Raw genomic sequence first — 18,842 nt, forward strand, 5'->3', positions numbered from 1 at the left:
GTTACATCATCTACTTTGTGCACGACACAACTCATTTTTCCAACAATTGTTTACAGACAGATTATTTCGCTTATAATTCACTGTATCACAATTCCAGTGGGTCAGAGGTTCACATACACTAAGTTGACTGTGCCTTTAAACAGCTTGGAAAATTCCAGAAAATGATGTCATGGCTTTAGAAGCTTCTGTTTGGCTAATTGACATCATTTGAGTCAATTGGAGATGTACTTGTGGATGTATTTCAAGGCCAACCTTCAAACAGTGCCTCTTTTGAGCTGCCACTCAAAAATAAAAAGACATTTCAAAAAAAGGTATGTGAATACAAAGCATTGATCATTTTGATGAGTTAACAAATAATACATTTGTTATGTAAAGGAAAACAAACTAAAGGAAGTGAGCCTCCACCCCCAACCCCACCCAGCCGACATGTCTCCACCCCCAACCTCCCATCTCATTGCCCCAACCCCACCCAGCCGACATGTCTCCACCCCCAACCTCCCATCTCATTGCCCCAACCCCACCCAGCCGACATGTCTCCACCCCCAACCCCACCCAGCCAGCATATCTCCACCCCCAACCTCCCATCTCATTGCCCCAACCCCACCCGGCCAACATGTCTCCACCCCCAACCCCACCCAGCCAGCATATCTCCATCCAACCACCCACCTCTCACCCCCCCGCCTGGAACCCCTCCCCCCCTTGCGACTAGGGTTTATTGTTTGTCATATATATATAGTTATACGTTTGTTTTCTTCATTTTTATTGTTGGACATAAAATATAGTAAAAACACCAGCCAATCAGCTAAATGTGATTTTAATTTGTTTCATAGTGTTCCCACGCATATAATAGAGAGATTTAAGCAAGGTTTGAATAAATAGGAACTGAATATACAATTCTATGACTATGTATATCATACCTCGTTGGGTGTTGGCCCTATATGATAGCACACATACTTCAAGATTATTCCACCAAGCAATTCCTGCCTAGTTATGAATTACTAAAATCTAAAATATTACTCCAGTATTATAGACATGTGGAATGATTGATTGATGCATATACTGTAAGATAAGTTACTCCATAAATCTAAATTATTACTCCAGTATTATAGACATGTGGAATGATTGATTGATGCATATACTGTAAGATAAGTTACTCCATAAATCTAAAATATTACTCCAGTATTATAGACATGTGGAATGATTGATTGATGCATATACTGTAAGATAAGTTACTCCATAAATCTAAAATATTACTCCAGTATTATAGACATGTGGAATGATTGATTGATGCATATACTGTAAGATAAGTTACTCCATACCAGGTTTAGATAAGGTGAAGGGGATATCCAAGCCTCTCTGAGAATTTGTGTTGACATGACTGTATGTGTTATGTGTATGTGTATGTGAATTATAGCTGTGGCGTTTGACAGGTTAAATAGAGCTGTGTTACGGTCTTTACGATATCAATGGCCTCAGACGAACTCTATCTAATCCTCTCCATCTCCCTCCTGCAGCATGGCACAGAAAGAGAAGCTCCAGTGTCTGAAGGACTTCCATAAGGACACGCTGAAGCCTTCCCCGGGGAAGAGCCCTGGCACCCGGCCCGAGGACGAGGCAGAGGGGAAGCCCGTCCAGAGGGAGAAGTGGAACTCCAAACTGGACTTTATCCTGTCCGTCGCTGGCGGCTTCGTGGGTTTAGGGAACGTCTGGCGTTTCCCATACCTCTGCTATAAGAATGGCGGAGGTGAGTTTCTGTCTCCTTTACAGCTACTGACTAGGACACGAAGGCTGAGATGGAATGAAGACATTCCAATTCCAACTCTGTATTCTAAGAGGTTTGGGGTCAATGGGGTCATAGCCATGCAAGCAGAAGACGCAGAGTGTTGCGTTCTCTGCGAGGATTAAAGTCAGCAGATGGTGTTGATACAGGTCATCAGGTAGCAGTCTCTCTGCATGTAACCATGGTTCCCATTACAGCTGCTGTCTAGGTCTAGAACCTGAAGGCTTTGCAGTTCAAAGCCATTCCAATTGACCAACCGTTCGAAGGTTGACTTACTCGACTAACGACTGTCCTCTATCTCACTCCCTTCTAACATGACGGACGTCTAATTGTTTACCGTAATACTCCGATTGAGAAAGTTACTCCCTTGATTCACACATACTCCGTTGGTTTTGTCCCACTTTTTTTGTCTTTTGAATCTGACACATTTGTGGTTACCGTGGTTAAGGTTATTCGTCTTCTCCTCCTCCAGGTGCATTTCTCATCCCGTACACTATCTTCCTCTTTGGCGGCGGTCTCCCTGTGTTTTTCCTGGAGGTGGCCCTGGGACAGTACACCTCCGAGGGTGGGATCACCTGCTGGGAGAAACTCTGCCCCATCTTTACTGGTGAGTACATCTTTACTGGTAAGTTACTGGTGAGTTACTGGTGAGTACATCTTTACTGGTGAGTTACTGGTGAGTACATCTTTACTGGTGAGTTACTGGTGAGTACATCTTTACTGGTGAGTTACTGGTGAGCACATCTTTACTGGTGAGCACATCTTTACTGGTGAGTACACCTTTACTGGTGAGTTACTGGTGAGTACATCTTTACTGGTGAGTTACTGGTGAGTACATCTTTACTGGTGTGTACATCTTTACTGGTGAGTTACTGGTGAGTACATCTTTACTGGTGAGTTACTGGTGAGTACATCTTTACTGGTGAGTACATCTTTACTGGTGAGTACATCTTTACTGGTGAGTACATTTTTTTATTTATTTTTTTGGTATTATTTCAGGTCGCCCTCATAAAATAGGTTTCTACCCTCAAGGGTATTTCGTGGTTAAATAAATATAAAATGAATTCAACTTTTATTCATACAGGTAAGTCAATTAAAAAATAGAATCTTATTTGCAAAGACGACCTGGCACTCAAAGCTACTGTAGAAGAGCAGAACATTCTCGGGTCAAATCAGGTCAATGACCTTTAGCAGCAATCAAATGTTGTGATGTACGAATGGCGTAGCCTGCTAAGGAATAGTAAATAATTGATGGACAGGGCAACCATATTCAGGCCAGGAAAGATACCACACATTATATTACACTGGCTCTGCCTCGCCCACACTGACTCCAGGGGAGTCCAATCAACTAGCCTTATTTTGATACTGCCTGGTTGCTAGGTGTCCTCTACTGCAGATGCATCCTGTTCCCTGTAGACTTCCTCCTCTCCTAACTGCCAACTAACTGCCAACTGATATACCTTGGCTGCTTTAGATACAGTTGAAGTTGGAAGTTTACGTACACTTAGGTTGGAGTCATTAAAACTCGCTTTTCAACCACTCCACACATTTATTGTTAACAAACTATAGTTTTGGCAAGTCGGTTTAGACATCTACTTTGTGCACGACACAAGTCATTTTTCCAACAATTGTTTACAGACAGATTATTTCACTTATAATTCACTGTATCACAATTCCAGTGGGTCAGAAGATTACATACACTTTGTTGACTGCACCTTTAAACAGCTTGGAAAATTCCAGAAAATGATGTCATGGCTTTAGAAGCTTTTGATAGGCTAATTGATATTATTTGAGTCAATTGGAGGTGTACCTGTCTATGTATTTCAAGGCCGACCTTCAAACTCAGTGCCTCTTTGCTTGACATCATGGGAAAATGAAAAGAAATCAGCCAAGACCTCAGAAAAAAATGTAGACCTTCACAAGTCTGGTTCGATTTCCAAATGCATGAAGGTACCACGTTCATCTGTACAAGCGATGGCACGCAAGTATAAACACCATGGGACCACGCAGCCGTCAAACATCTCAGGAAGGAGACGCTTTCTGTCACCTAGAGATGAACGTACTTTGTTGCGAAAAATGCAAATCAATCCCAGAACAACAGCAAGGACCTTGTGAAGATGCTGGAGGAAACAGGTACTAAAGTATCTATATCCACAGTAAAACGAGTCCTCTATCGACGTAACCTGAAAGGACACTCAGCAAGGAAGAGGCCATTGCTCCAAAACCGTCATAAAAAAGCCAGACTACGGTTTGCAACTGCACATGGGGACAAAGATCGTACTTTTTGGAGAAATGTCCTCTGGTCTAATGAAACAAAAATAGAACTGTTTGACCATAATGACCATTGTTATGTTTGGAGGAAAAAGGGGGACGCTTGCAAGCCAAAGAACACCATCCCAACTGTGAAGCACGGGGTGGCAGCATCATGTTGTGGGGGTGCTTTGCTGCAGGAGGAACTGGTGCACTTCACAAAATAGATGGCTTCATGAGGAAGGACAAATATGTGGATATATTGAAGCAACATCAAGACATCAGTCAGGAAGTAAAAACTTGGTTGCAAATGGGTATTCCAAATGGACAATGACCCCAAGCATACATCCAAAGTTGTGGCAAAATGGCTTAAGGACAAAAAAGTCAAGGTATTGGAGTGGCCATCACAAAGCCCTGACCTCAAGCCTATAATCCTATATCCTGTTCGTGGGCAGAACTGAAAAAGTGTGTGCGAGCAAGGAGGCCTACAAACTTGACTCAGTTACACCAGCTCTGTCAGGAGGAATGGACCAACATTCACCCAACTTATTGTGGGAAGCTTGTGGACGGCTACCCGAAACGTTTGACCCAAGTTAAACAATGGAAAGGCAATGCTAGCAAATACTAATTGAGTGTATGCAAACTTCTGACGCACTGTTAATGTGATGAAAGAAATAAAAGCTGAAATAAATAATTCTCTCTGCTATTATTATGACATTTCACAAACTTCTTAACAGGGAATGTTTTACGAGGATTAAATGTCAGGAATTGTGAAAAAACTGAGTTTAAACGTATTTGGCTAAAGGTGTATGTAAAACCTCCGACTGCAACTGTATGACACACTCAGTACTGAGGGTTGAGGGGAAACTGAAAGGTAATAGAAGGTACTCTTGGCTTTTTTGTTGTTGTCTGTTTCTGATATTTAGTTATTTTACCACTGCATATGTACTGTTTCTTGCCACATTCAATACTCACACATCACAAGTCCCATAACATCCTGAACTAATTCAAGGAAACATACAGTATTATACAGAACCACGCGTGCATGGATTCCATCTCATATAGGGCAAGAGAACAGAAAGCTTGGTTTGAAGAAACAAATACCTCACGGCACAACGTTTCTCCCCCATGTGACCTACTGGTTGTATGTACAGACATGTGACCTACTGGTTGTATGTACAGACATGTGACCTACTGGTTGTATGTACAGACATGTGACCTACTGGTTGTATGTACAGACATGTGACCTACTGGTTGTGTGTACAGACATGTGACCTACTGGTTGTGTGTACAGACATGTGACCTACTGGTTGTGTGTACAGACATGTGACCTACTGGTTGTGTGTATAGACATGTGACCTACTGGTTGTATGTATAGACATGTGACCTACTGGTTGTATGTACACACATGTGACCTACTGGTTGTGTGTACAGACATGTGACCTACTGGTTCTGTGTACAGACATGTGACCTACTGGTTGTGTGTACAGACATGTGACCTACTGGTTGTGTGTACAGACATGTGACCTACTGGTTGTGTGTACTGACATGTGACCTACTGGTTGTGTGTACTGACATGTGACCTACTGGTTGTGTGTGTGTATGTACTGACATGTGACCTACTGGTTGTGTGTGTGTATGTACTGACATGTGACCTACTGGTTGTGTGTGTGTGTGTACTGGCATGTGACCTACTGGTTGTGTGTGTGTGTATGTACTGGCATGTGACCTACTGGTTGTGTGTGTGTGTGTATGTACTGGCATGTGACCTACTGGTTGTGTGTGTGTGTGTATGTACTGACATGTGACCTACTGGTTGTGTGTGTGTGTGTATGTACTGACATGTGACCTACTGGTTGTGTGTGTGTGTGTACTGACATGTGACCTACTGGTTGTGTGTGTGTGTGTACTGACATGTGACCTACTGGTTGTGTGTGTGTATGTACTGACATGTGACCTACTGGTTGTGTGTGTGTATGTACTGACATGTGACCTACTGGTTGTGTGTGTGTATGTACTGACATGTGACCTACTGGTTGTGTGTGTGTGTGTATGTACTGACATGTGACCTACTGGTTGTGTGTGTGTGTGTATGTACTGACATGTGACCTACTGGTTGTGTGTGTGTGTGTACTGACATGTGACCTACTGGTTGTGTGTGTGTGTGTACTGACATGTGACCTACTGGTTGTGTGTGTGTATGTACTGACATGTGACCTACTGGTTGTGTGTGTGTATGTACTGACATGTGACCTACTGGTTGTGTGTGTGTATGTACTGACATGTGACCTACTGGTTGTGTGTGTGTATGTACTGACATGTGACCTACTGGTTGTGTATGTACTGTATGTGGAACTGATAGATGTACAGTACCAGTCAAAAGTTTGGACACACCTACTCATTCAAGGGTTTTCCTTTATTTTTCTATTGTCTACATTGTAGAATAAAAGTGTTTAACATATCAAAATATATTTTATACCTGAGATTCTTTAAAGTAGCCCCCCCCCACACACACACACACACACACAAGCCCTCGAGACTCAGCCATGCTGTGAACAGAGTGTGCTGAATTATAGGTTGCTATGGCAGCAGCACAGGAAAACATGAGAGGGATGCCTAGCAATGAGGTCTGGCCCAAGAAGGAGACAGACAGACAGACAGACACAGTAGTAGTACAGGCAGACAGACAGACAGACACAGTAGTACAGGCAGACAGACAGACAGACAGACAGACAGACAGACACAGTAGTACAGGCAGACAGACAGACAGACAGACAGACAGACAGACACAGTAGTACAGACAGACAGACAGACAGACACAGTAGTACAGGCAGACAGACAGACAGACACAGTAGTACAGGCAGACAGACAGACAGACAGACAGACAGACAGACAGACAGACAGACAGACAGACAGACAGACAGACAGACAGACACAGTAGTACAGGCAGACAGACAGACAGACAGACATACAGACAGACAGACACAGTAGTACAGACAGACAGACAGACAGACAGACAGACAGACAGACAGACAGACATAGTAGTACAGACAGACAGACAGACAGACAGACAGACAGACAGACAGACAGACAGACAGACAGACAGACATCTCAGAAACAGGAGAGACCATGCTAGTACACTGTATGTATCAGTCTAGATGGCAGCAGGCTGACAAGCTCTACCTGTATACAAAGGCTACATCTCAAACGGCATCCAGTTGTCCCCTACATAGTGCAGTATGGGCCAAAAGTATTGCACTGTATAGGGAATAGGGTGCTGTTTGGGACACAGACAGGCACTCACCTCCAGCAAAAACCAGGCCAAGCCTCACTCTAACCCTCTCTACTTGTATAATACATTGAGACATCAGCATAACAAGCTGTCACTTTTCAGCCCTGGCGTCTGCCTGCCTAAATGGATTGGTGGGGGCGCCCCAGTTTCATTTTCATTAAGGGGAAGTGACAAGAGGGTGACAGTGGGATGAGTGGAGGGAGGGGGAGGATGGAGGAAGGGAGGTAGATTTTTATTCAGGGTAGTGACGTTGAGTGACTGTGGGGGGGGGGGGGTTATCATTGCTGTTTGTTTTCAACAGGGGTGTTAACATGTGATCTGTGAGGGAAAGGGAGAGAATGGAGGAAACGAGGGAGGAGGGGGATGAGAGGAGAGGATGAGGAGCGGGGGGGTGGGGGGGGGGCAGGAGAAGAGGAGATTTTCACATCCTAATTCTAAATGATTACAACAGCATTCAAAACATACACATGAGTTCATTGCAACATTTAGCTACATTGGGTTTCTTAATATCAAATCTCCCTAAGTGTTTTTGTACAGTGTACTATAATCTCTCTGATCCAGACGCAAGCCTCTGAATATGTCATGTTTTCTGATGTCTGGCAAGATTAATATTCATGAGACCTGACCTTTCCATCCCCCCCCCCCCCCCCTCCCCCAGGTATCGGCTACGCTTCTATTGTGATCGTGTCCCTCCTGAACATCTACTACATAGTGATCCTGGCCTGGGGTTTGTACTACCTGTTCCAGTGCTTCCAGCCGGAGCTGCCCTGGGCCAAGTGTAAGAACTCCTGGAACACAGACCGCTGTGTGGAGGACACCGTCCGTAAGAACAAGACCCTGATGCTGGCCGCTAACATCACCAACTTCACCTCGCCCGTCACCGAGTTCTGGGAGTGAGTACAGTTATCTATACAGGATAGTTTCACTGAGTTCTGAGAGTGAATACAGTGCTGGAATATACTTGATTTAGCTAATTGAATCATTCCTTTTAGTTCTTTTAGTTCATTTCCTTTTAGTTCTTTTAGTTCATTTCCTTTTAGTTCCTTGAGTTCCTTTCCTTTTAGTTCCTTTCCTTTTAGTTCCTTTAATTTAGTTCCTTTAATTTAGTTCCTTTCCTTTTAGTTCCTTTAGTTCCTTGAGTTCCTTTCCTTTATTTCCTTTCCTTTTAGTTCCTTTAATTTAGTTCCTTTCCTTTTAGTTCCTTTAGTCCTTTCCTTTAGTTTCTTTCCTTTTAGTTACTTTAGTTCCTTTCCTTTAGTTCCTTTAGTTCCTTTCCTTTTAGTTCCTTTCCTTTTAGTTCCTTTCCTTTTAGTTCCTTTAGTTACTTTCCTTTTAGTTCCTTTCATTTAGTTCCTTTAGTTCCTTTCCTTTTAGTTCCTTTCCTTTAGTTCCTTTGGTTCATTTCCTTTTAGTTCCTTTAGTTCCTTTCCTTTTAGTTCCTTTAGTTCCTTTCCTTTTAGTTCCTTTAGTTCCTTTAGTTCCTTTCCTTTAGTTCATTTCCTTTAGTTCCTTTCCTTTAGTTCATTTCCTTTAGTTCCTTTCCTTTAGTTCCTTTCCTTTTAGTTCCTTTTAGTTCCTGTCCTTTTAGTTCCTTTCTTTTTAGTTCCTTTCCTTTAGTTCCTGTCTTTTTAGTTCCTTTCCTTTAGTTCCTTTACTTTTAGTTCCTTTAGTTCCTTTCCTTTTAGTTCCTTTAGTTCCTGTCCTTTTAGTTCCTGTCCTTTTAGTTCATTTCCTTTTAGTTCCTTTAGTTCCTTTCCTTTTAGTTCCTTTCATTTAGTTCCTTTCACAGGTCTCCCTTGAGACCTCAAAGGCACTACCTGGTTAAATAAAGGTCTCTCTTGAGACCTCAAAGGAACTACTTGGTTAAATAAAGGTCTCCTATGTGACCTTCAAGGCACTATTTGTTAAATAAAGGTACAAATAGTGTAGCAAAGGGCCTCATTGTAAAACAGGGAGCCTTTTAGCATTCAAGTTTAGGGCTCCATTCTTGTTGTTTTCATGTCCTTTATCCCTCCCTCTTTTCTTTGCCCTTCCCCCTTCCCCACCTCTCCCCTGCTTCCCCCTTCCTCGCCTCTTACCTGCTTCCCCCTTCTCCACCACTCCACTGCTTCCCCCTTCTCCACCACTCCTCTGCTTCCCCCTTCTCCACCACTCCTCTGCTTCCCCCTTCTCCACCACTCCTCTGCTTCCCCCTTCTCCACCTCTCCTCTGCTTCCCCCTTCTCCACCACTCCTCTGCTTACCCCTTCTCCACCACTCCTCTGCTTCCCCCTTCTCCACCACTCCTCTGCTTCCCCCTTCTCCACCACTCCTCTGCTGTCCCCTTCCCCACCTCTCACCTTCTTCCTCACCTCTCCTCTGCTTCCCCTTTCCCCACCACTCCTCTGCTTCCCCCTTCTCCACCACTCCTCTGCTTCTCCACCACTCCTCTGCTTCCCCCTTCTCCACCACTCCTCTGCTTCTCCACCACTCCTCTGCTTCCCCCTTCCCCACCACTCCTCTGCTTCCCCCTTCCCCACCACTCCTCTGCTTCCCCCTTCCCCACCACTCCTCTGCTTCCCCCTTCTCCACCACTACTCTGCTTCCCCCTTCTCCACCACTCCTCTGCTTCCCCCTTCTCCACCACTCCTCTGCTTCCCCCTTCTCCACCACTCCTCTGCTTCCCCCTTCTCCACCACTCCACTGCTTCCCCCTTCTCCACCACTCCTCTGCTTCTCCACCACTCATCTGCTTCCCCCTTCTCCACCACTCCACTGCTTCCCCCTTCTCCACCACTCCTCTGCTTCTCCACCACTCCTCTGCTTCCCCCTTCTCCACCACTCCTCTGCTTCCCCCTTCTCCACCGCTCCTCTGCTTCCCCCTTCTCCACCACTCCTCTGCTGTCCCCTTCCCCACCTCTCACCTGCTTCCCCACCTCTCCCCTGCTTCCCCCGTCCCCACCACTCCTCTGCTTCCCCCTTCCCCACCACTCCTCTGCTTCCCCCTTCTCCACCACTCCACTGCTTCTCCACCACTCCTCTGCTTCCCCCTTCTCCACCTCTCCTCTGCTTCCCCCTTCTCCACCTCTCCTCTGCTGCCCCCTTCTCCACCACTCCTCTGCTTCCCCCTTCTCCACCTCTCCTCTGCTGCCCCCTTCTCCACCTCTCCTCTGCTTCCCCCTTCTCCACCTCTCCTCTGCTTCCCCCTTCTCCACCTCTCCTCTGCTTCCCCCTTCTCCACCTCTCCTCTGCTTCCCCCTTCCCCACATCTCCCCTGCTGCCCCCTTCCCCACCTTCCACACCTCTCCCCTTTCCGCTGTTTCTCCTTTCCTCTCCCCTTCTCCCCTTCTCCTTTCCTCTCCCCTGCTCTCCTTTCCTTTCCCAACAGTCATGTTTATCTGGTAGCGCTTAGACAAACACAAACACAGGGCCTGGAACAGGTAAACCACTCTTAACTGAGAAGAGTAGAGATGATACTGGCTGGCTGGAGCTGAAGGACAAACTGTAAACTGATATTTCGATAGACGCCAGCCAGCCGTCTACTCTGTCATGTCTCTGTGGTGTTTTCATTCGGCTTCTCTGAAACATCCACCCACGTTGTACATTTTGTGAAGGATTCTAGGGAAGTGACCTTTATCTGAGGACTGCGGTGTAGTACGGGCTTTATAAAAAGCAGGTTCTGGGCCCTTGTTATAGCTGACTTGGTAAAATTCTGGGCCCTTGTTATAGCTGACTTGGTAAAATTCGGGCCCTTGTCATAGCTGACTTGATAAAATTCTGGGCCCTTGTCATAGCTGACTTGGTAAAATTCCGGGCCTTTGTCATAGCTGACTTGGTAAAATTCGGGGCCCTTGTCATAGCTGACTTGGTTAAATTCTGGGCCCTTGTTTATAGCTGACTTGGTAAAATTCTGGGCCCCTGTCATAGCTGACTTGGTAAAATTATTGTCTCTTGTTATAGCTGACTTGGTAAAATTCTGGGCCCTTGTCATAGCTGACTTGGTAAAATTCTGGGCCCTTGTTATAGCTGACTTGGTAAAATTCTGGGCCCTTGTTATAGCTGACTTGGTTAAATTCTGGGCCCTTGTTATAGCTGACTTGGTCAAATTCTGGGCCCTTGTCATAGCTGACTTGGTAAAATTCTGGGCCACGAAAATCAATGGGACGTAGGTATAGCTGACCAAAAACTCTGTCCTACTAATCTAACATCAAACACGTCTGACTGTGTGTGTCCTCTCTTCTCTCCATAGACGTAATGTTCTCAGCATCTCCAGTGGCATTGATGAGATCGGGGAGGTCAAGTGGGACCTGGCCCTCTGTCTGTTGGGGGTCTGGGTTATCTGCTTCTTCTGCATCTGGAAGGGAGTCAAATCCACCGGAAAGGTGAGCTGGGATGCCGTTTCTGTCCATTTCCGGTTTTATAAAGCCCTTTACACAGCAGCATTTGTCACTAAATTGCTTTACAGTTACCCGGCCTAGACCACAATGAGCATACAAAACAGAAGTGATAGCACATAGGGCATCTATACTCCTCTATATAGGGTCTATAGATGCTCAAACTATCAATTTGGTTGATATGCAACAACTTTCTTGGGTTAAGTTTAGGATTAGGCTAAGTTTAAGCGTCAGGGTTTGGTGGTGATAGTTACCTCTGTTATTCCTCTTGATGGTCTCTCTATCTCTGGGCTCTTGACGCTTCCTGGTTTATCATACATTTTTTATTATTTTTTTTTACCTTTATTTAACCAGGCAAGTCAGTTAAGAACACATTCTTATTTTCAATGACGGCCTAGGAACAGTGGGTTAACTGCCTGTTCAGGGGCAGAACGACAGATTTGTACCTTGTCAGCTTGGGGGTTTGAACTCACAACCTTCCGGTTACTAGTCCAACGCTCTAACCACTAGGCTACCCTGCCGCCCCATGTCTTAAGGACGTACATCAAATCGTACAGTCTACTACTATAGTACAGGCTGTCAGTATAAACCAAGAGCAGTTTCCCACAGTGCATTTACATCTCAGTATAATGAGTGTAGACAAGAGCCAGACCAGTCACCGCAACACCCGCGGGGACTTCTAGGAAGCTGGATCGATCCCAGACACCTTGTCTTATTGCCCCGCTCTCATTTATTCATTGGTTTAGGCTGATTTATGTTTCCTTGTCCCTCTAAGCTGTAAGTTATCCGGTATCTGCGGTCTTTGGTTCCTGAAAACGGAAGCGTAGTCATTCTTCACAAAACAGGAGGCGAGAGAATAACAGAAAGGATTGGATCGTGATAAAAGATGGGCTTGTGACAGCCTGATTCTGACAGTTAACTTAGACTGTCTCAATGTCATAACATATACGATTTGAAGTGTTTTCAACAAAATAATGATATTGTTTGTGAGATCTACACTATCGATGCGTAAATCTACTGATACAGCGTCTCATGTTTTGTCCTTTGTCCTGTTTTCCTACAGGTTGTTTACGTCACCGCTACCTTCCCCTTCGTCATGCTAATCATTCTGTTGATCCGAGGCGTCACTTTGCCAGGAGCATCTGAAGGAATCAAGTTCTACCTGTACCCAGACCTGCAACGTCTCAAAGACCCCGAGGTAGAACCACCTAGCCTTGTCCTGACCTGACCTGACCTGACCTGACCTGCCCTGACCTGACCTGCCCTGACCTGACCTGACCTGCCCTGCCCTGACCTGCTCCTCCCTGCCCTGCCCTGCCCTGCCCTGCCCTGCCCTGCCCTGCCCTGCCCTGCCCTGCTCCTGACCTGCCCTGCCCTGCCCTGACCTGCTCCTCCCTGCCCTGCCCTGCCCTGACCTGCCCTGACCTGCTCCTCCCTGCCCTGACCTGCCCTGCCCTGCCCTGACCTGCTCCTCCCTGCCCTGCCCTGCCCTGCTCTGCCCTGCTCCTCCCTGCCCTGCCCTGACCTGCCCTGACCTGCTCCTCCCTGCCCTGCCCTGCTCCTCCCTGCCCTGCCCTGACCTGCCCTGACCTGCTCCTCCCTGCCCTGCCCTGCTCCTCCCTGCCCTGCCCTGCCCTGCCCTGCCCTGACCTGCTCCTCCCTGCCCTGCCCTGCTCCTCCCTGCCCTGCCCTGCTCCTCCCTGTCCTGCCCTGCCCTGCTCCTCCCTGCCCTGCCCTGCCCTGCCCTGCCCTGCCCTGCCCTGCCCTGCCCTGCCCTGCTCCTCCCTGTCTGCTCTGCCCTGCCCCTCCCTGTCCTGCTCTGCCCTGCCCCTCCCTGCCCTGCCTTGCCCTGCCCCTCCCTGTCCTGCCCTGCCCCTCCCTGTCCTGCCCTGCCCTGCTCCTCCCTGTCCTGCCCTGTCCTGCCCTGCCCTGCTCCTCCCTGTCCTGCCCTGTCCTGCCCTGCCCTGCTCCTCCCTGCCCTGCCCTGCCCTGCGCTGCCCTGCCCTGCCCTGCCCCTCCCTGTCCTGCTCTGCCCTGCCCCTCCCTACCCTGCCTTGCCCTGCCCCTCCCTGTCCTGCCCTGCCCTGCCCCTCCCTGTCCTGCCCTGCCCCTCCCTGTCCTGCCCTGCCCTGCGCCTCCCTGCCCTGCCCTGCCCTGCGCTGCCCCTCCCTGCCCTGCCCTGCCCCGCCCTGCCCTGCCCTGCCCTGCCCCGCCCTGCCCTGCCCTGTCCTGTCCTGCCCTGGCTGGGATTCAAACAAACCACACTAAATCCTGGCCCTAAATCTAGTATTTTCAAATACTTTGAGTTTAATATTTGATGTTATCTTTAAAAAAAATCACCATAATGAATAGAAACGAGACAAAGGACATCATTGACATTAAGATAATGTAATTGTGGTGTAGTTGGCTGTAAAGCAAATGTTCATTGTTAGTTCATTGGCAAACGTGATTCTCCTGGGATAAGCAAACATGTGTGGAGAAAATCTGTCAAAAGACTACCCAAAAAATACTACCATAATAATAGCCCAAATAGTCAAAATACTACCCAATGTATCCCAAAGCTTGTGCCTCAGCCTTCGTGTCTTACTTCTCCCCTCCTTCTACCTCCAGGTTTGGATTGATGCTGGCACTCAGATCTTCTTCTCCTATGCCATCTGTCTGGGAGCTATGACGTCACTGGGGAGCTACAACAAGTACAAATACAACTGCTATAGGTGAGTGTCAGCTCCAGAGGAGGCGGGAGGGAGGTGATTGGTTGTGGGTCCTAATCCAGTGGGTAAAAGAAAAAAAGAAAAATGGGGAACAAAACAAGACAAAAAAAGTGGGGTGGGGTGGGGGTGTGGGGGGGATCTAGGTTCCTTTTGTGTTCATTAACAACCTCCATGACATATGTGTGATATAGGGACTGTTTGCTGCTGGGAGGCCTGAACAGCGGTACCAGTTTTGTGTCTGGCTTCGCAATATTTTCCGTCCTGGGCTTCATGGCACAAGAGCAAGGGGTGGACATTGCCGATGTGGCAGAGTCAGGTACGAGGTGGTCAAAGTGGCAGTGATGGTGGGCGCTGCTACTTAAAAATAAACAAACAACAAATAAACAAACAACAGTTGCTGGTTCTATCCAACAGAAGTAATACAACATCTTAAAAAGACACTAGATAAAGTTAAATGTAATGAAAGAAGTGGATTCATTATTGTTTTTGTTAAAGACGGCATCGAAATATGGAAGTTTCAGCAATTGGACACTCGTTGATAGAAATAAAATAGCAAGTTACAGTATAAAAAAATAGCTTACTGTGATACAAATGTGCAGTGCTTCTGTATGACGTGGATTTCACAGAGTTGGATGTGGTTGGATTCTTCAAGCAATCAAGCGAAATGTTGGTGTGGGGAAAATAGTTTTACTGTTAAATTGGATCTTATCCAGAACGCTAGGGAGCGACGAGTCATGCCGTGCTTGAGAGATCCATCATGACATTTTCTTCTCACGATTACCAGTAGATTTAAGTGTTCTGTTCCAGCCTGTTCCAACAGATATCTACTGTATGAGAGGCAGTAATCAAAGGACTTGTGCCAAGTCAAAACAAAACCAAAGAAGTCTGACTCATGGGTCTTTAATTCTGTATTTAAGGTCTAGCATACTTATCCATTTTCTCCCAATGTTATTTTCAGCTCAGTGGTTGATGCCCATTGTGGATTCTATGCGTTCTGTTTTCTCATTGTAAAAGTATTGTGTTGGGGCAATAATAATTAAGTAGCAATTCATGAATTACTTTGAAAACTTCATTCTTCTTCTACTGTGGATTTACAAGAGACGTGCATCCGTGTTGATGTTTTTAGTTAATTTCTTCTGTATTTAAGAAAAAAACAACGCCTCATTTCTCCTCTGGTATAGCAGAAATACAGTACAATGTGACATATGGGTCATTGTTTTTAATTCACTGCATTTCCAGTACTGTTGACCCCCTCTGACAGTGTTTAGTCAGCCTGGACTGTCTGCTCTGACCTTGAACACACTCTATCCCGGTCCAGGAAACTGGACAGGAAGTTCCTGTCTGAATACAGAGGTGCAGTGAATGTATGTAGGAAAACAAACAGTGTCTTCATATGGATGAAACTAATCTAGTTCGGTGGCAGGGTGGCCTAGTGGTTAGAGTGTAGAGGTGGCAGGGTAGCCTAGTGGTTAGAGCGTTGGACTAGTAACCAGAAACCAGGTTGCAAGTTCAAATCCCCGAGCTGACAAGGTACAAATCTGTCGTTCTGCCCCTGAACAGGCAGTTAAACCCACTGTTCCTAGGCCATCATTGAAAATAAGAATATGTTCTTACCTGACTTGCCTGGTTAAATAAAGGTTAAAAAAAAGAAGTTGAATGTACAAGAGTAATGCTACTGTAAGTAGTTTAATAGAGGTAATCCAAGGTGTTTCGACAGGAGAATTTTGGTACACAGTACTGTAGATGGTTTGTGATACCATACTGAAGCTTACACCTCGACTGGGGAAGAGGCAAGTTTGTCTTAAACTGTTGCAACTTGATCCTGAAGAGGTTTTCTTTTTAGGGAGATGCAGAGTAAATTCAGATTGGTACCTACACTGAGGGTGATACATACATTCTGCAGGGGCGACGCTGTTACCCGCTAGACCAACCTCAAGCACGAGAGAGGCTTTTATTTAGTAATTATCATTACTGAAGTAATAATGCCAGCTCCGGCAGTCTACCAGCTAGTCATGTCGTGTTTGGTTGGATGCCTATTTAACAGTTAAACCAACTTTATACTATGTGTTTTGCTGTTTTTCCTGTTTTGTTTTTTTAACTTCTGTTGTAACAGGTAATCCCAACGTTATAACGCCACGTTATCGAGACGTTGCTATAGTTACAATCAAGAAGAGGCAACGTATGTTGCCTCTGATCCTGTCGTTGTTATTATATACTATATATTCTACTATATACTATACTAGTCATGTTATATACTAGCCTATATATTCTACTATATACTATACTAGTCTATATATTCTACTATATACTATACTAGTCATGTTATATACTAGCCTATATATTCTACTATATACTATACTAGTCATGTTATATACTAGCCTATATATTCTACTATATACTATACTAGTCATGTTATATACTAGCCTATATATTCTACTATATACTATACTAGTCATGTTATATACTAGCCTATATATTCTACTATATACTATACTAGTCATGTTATATACTAGCCTATATATTCTACTATATACTATACTAGTCATGTTATATACTAGCATATATATTCTACTATATACTATACTAGTCATGTTATATACTAGCCTATATATTCTACTATATACTATACTAGTCATGTTATATACTAGCCTATATATTCTACTATATACTATACTAGTCATGTTATATACTAGCCTATATATTCTACTATATACTATACTAGTCATGTTATATACTAGCCTATATATCCCACTAGTGTAATTGTTATTGTTACAGCTGTTGATATTGGATGAACATCGTACTGCTATTGTAAGACTCCGTTGACCTTCCTCGATAGTGCTTGTCATAACATGAATCCCTAGTCTTACCAGGAACCATAAGTTAAGAGGCCATTGACAATGCATTACACTTACACGGCCTTAAGTCTGTGATTGTAAGGATAAGACGAGACGAGACAGATTTTTACAACTTGAGATTTTTTATTTGTTTATTTCTTAACATTCGAGTTTGGTCTGTGCTATATTTGGACGCACCAATGGCGGCATCAGACCAGATCAAACGATAGAACCCTGGTTTCTAATTGTGTTTTCTCCACTTCCCCGTCCCCCCCTCTCTCTTCTTGTTCCTCTCTAGGTCCTGGCTTGGCCTTCATTGCCTATCCTAAAGCTGTGTCTATGATGCCGCTGCCAACCTTCTGGGCTATTCTCTTCTTCATCATGCTTCTGCTACTGGGTCTCGACAGTCAGGTCAGTGCTATTCTCATTATGAATCAAGAATCAGAATCTGAGTCTGAATCAGTCAGGTCAGTGCTATTCTCATTATGAATCAAGGATCTGAATCTGAGTCTGAATCAGTCAGGTCGGTAGTAGACTCATTATGAATCAAGGATCTGAATCTGAGTCTGAATCAGTCAGGTCAGTAGTAGACTCATTATGAATCAAGGATCTGAATCTGAGTCTGAATCAGTCAGGTCAGTAGTAGACTCATTATGAATCAAGGATCTGAATCTGAGTCTGAATCAGTCAGGTCGGTAGTAGACTCATTATGAATCAAGGATCTGAATCTGAGTCTGAATCAGTCAGGTCAGTAGTAGACTCATTATGAATCAAGGATCTGAATCTGAGTCTGAATCAGTCAGGTCGGTAGTAGACTCATTATGAATCAAGGATCTGAATCTGAGTCTGAATCAGTCAGGTCAGTAGTAGACTCATTATGAATCAAGGATCTGAATGACTATAGGTCAGGTCAGGTTGCTATGACACAGTAGTAAGCAGGTTTATTTACACCAGTCATATGAACACTGACAGAGGATGAAACTTGACACATTTGATGGACTCATAAAGGGAAGTTGTCCGTTTCAGTAAGTCACATGATTGTTGAGATGGTGAAGCTTTAACATGGGTGGGGTCATATATTATCATGCATACACATGTACTGACTACTGTAGAACACTGTACATAAGTATCATAAGATACTGTTACATATCTATACATGGGTGTCTGGGATTCCATAGACTAACATTGACAGGTTTGAATGTATTTGCGACTGTACAACACAATACACAAGTAGAATGTGCTACTATAGTACTAGCTTTGGTCTAGAGACTCTAGTGTACACTAGCTAGGTGGTAGTTGAGGACACTATATGAAGCAGGAGAGAAAAACTAACAAGAATTCACATTGCTGCAGCAGTTGTAGCTAAAAACATAGTGTCTCTACTCAGTCAGATCATATTTAGCCAACAACCCCCGCATGGCGCTTGTTTTGACTGTGTCGGGGTTGGAACTTCATTAGAGCTGTCAAATCCACAAGTGGCTCCCAGCATTATACCTAAAGCGGACATCGCCATTGGCTCAATGGCTTCGAATGAACAGAAATCCTGAGCCTTGTTTACAAGTTGGAACACTGGAATGTGAGATGTTATCTACCTCGATTAGACT

At 45.0% G+C, this 18,842-nt stretch overlaps 1 protein-coding gene across 1 annotated transcript; it reads left to right on the top strand.

Moving 5' to 3' along the window:
* Positions 1 to 1,515: 1,515 nt before the first annotated feature.
* On the top strand, positions 1,516 to 8,219 carry LOC135540406 (sodium- and chloride-dependent taurine transporter-like). The gene is made up of 3 exons (XM_064967028.1): positions 1,516 to 1,744; positions 2,253 to 2,387; positions 7,981 to 8,219. The coding sequence occupies exons 1-3, from the start codon at positions 1,516 to 1,518 to the stop codon at positions 8,217 to 8,219; spliced, it is 603 nt and encodes a 200-aa protein (XP_064823100.1).
* Positions 8,220 to 18,842: the final 10,623 nt, after the last annotated feature.

Source organism: Oncorhynchus masou, chromosome 5 (genome assembly GCF_036934945.1).
Source record: "Oncorhynchus masou masou isolate Uvic2021 chromosome 5, UVic_Omas_1.1, whole genome shotgun sequence".
NCBI classification, from domain to species: Eukaryota; Metazoa; Chordata; class Actinopteri; order Salmoniformes; family Salmonidae; genus Oncorhynchus; species Oncorhynchus masou.

What these genes read in the sequence shown, in the direction of transcription:
- LOC135540406 (XM_064967028.1), top strand. Translation starts at nt 1,516, where the DNA reads ATGGCACAGAAAGAGAAGCTCCAGTGTCTGAAGGACTTCCATAAGGAC. An exon ending in CTGCTATAAGAATGGCGGAG is followed by an intron (nt 1,745 to 2,252) that starts GTGAGTTTCTGT and finishes CTCCTCCTCCAG; the next exon opens with GTGCATTTCTCATCCCGTAC. An exon ending in ACTCTGCCCCATCTTTACTG is followed by an intron (nt 2,388 to 7,980) that starts GTGAGTACATCT and finishes CCCCTCCCCCAG; the next exon opens with GTATCGGCTACGCTTCTATT.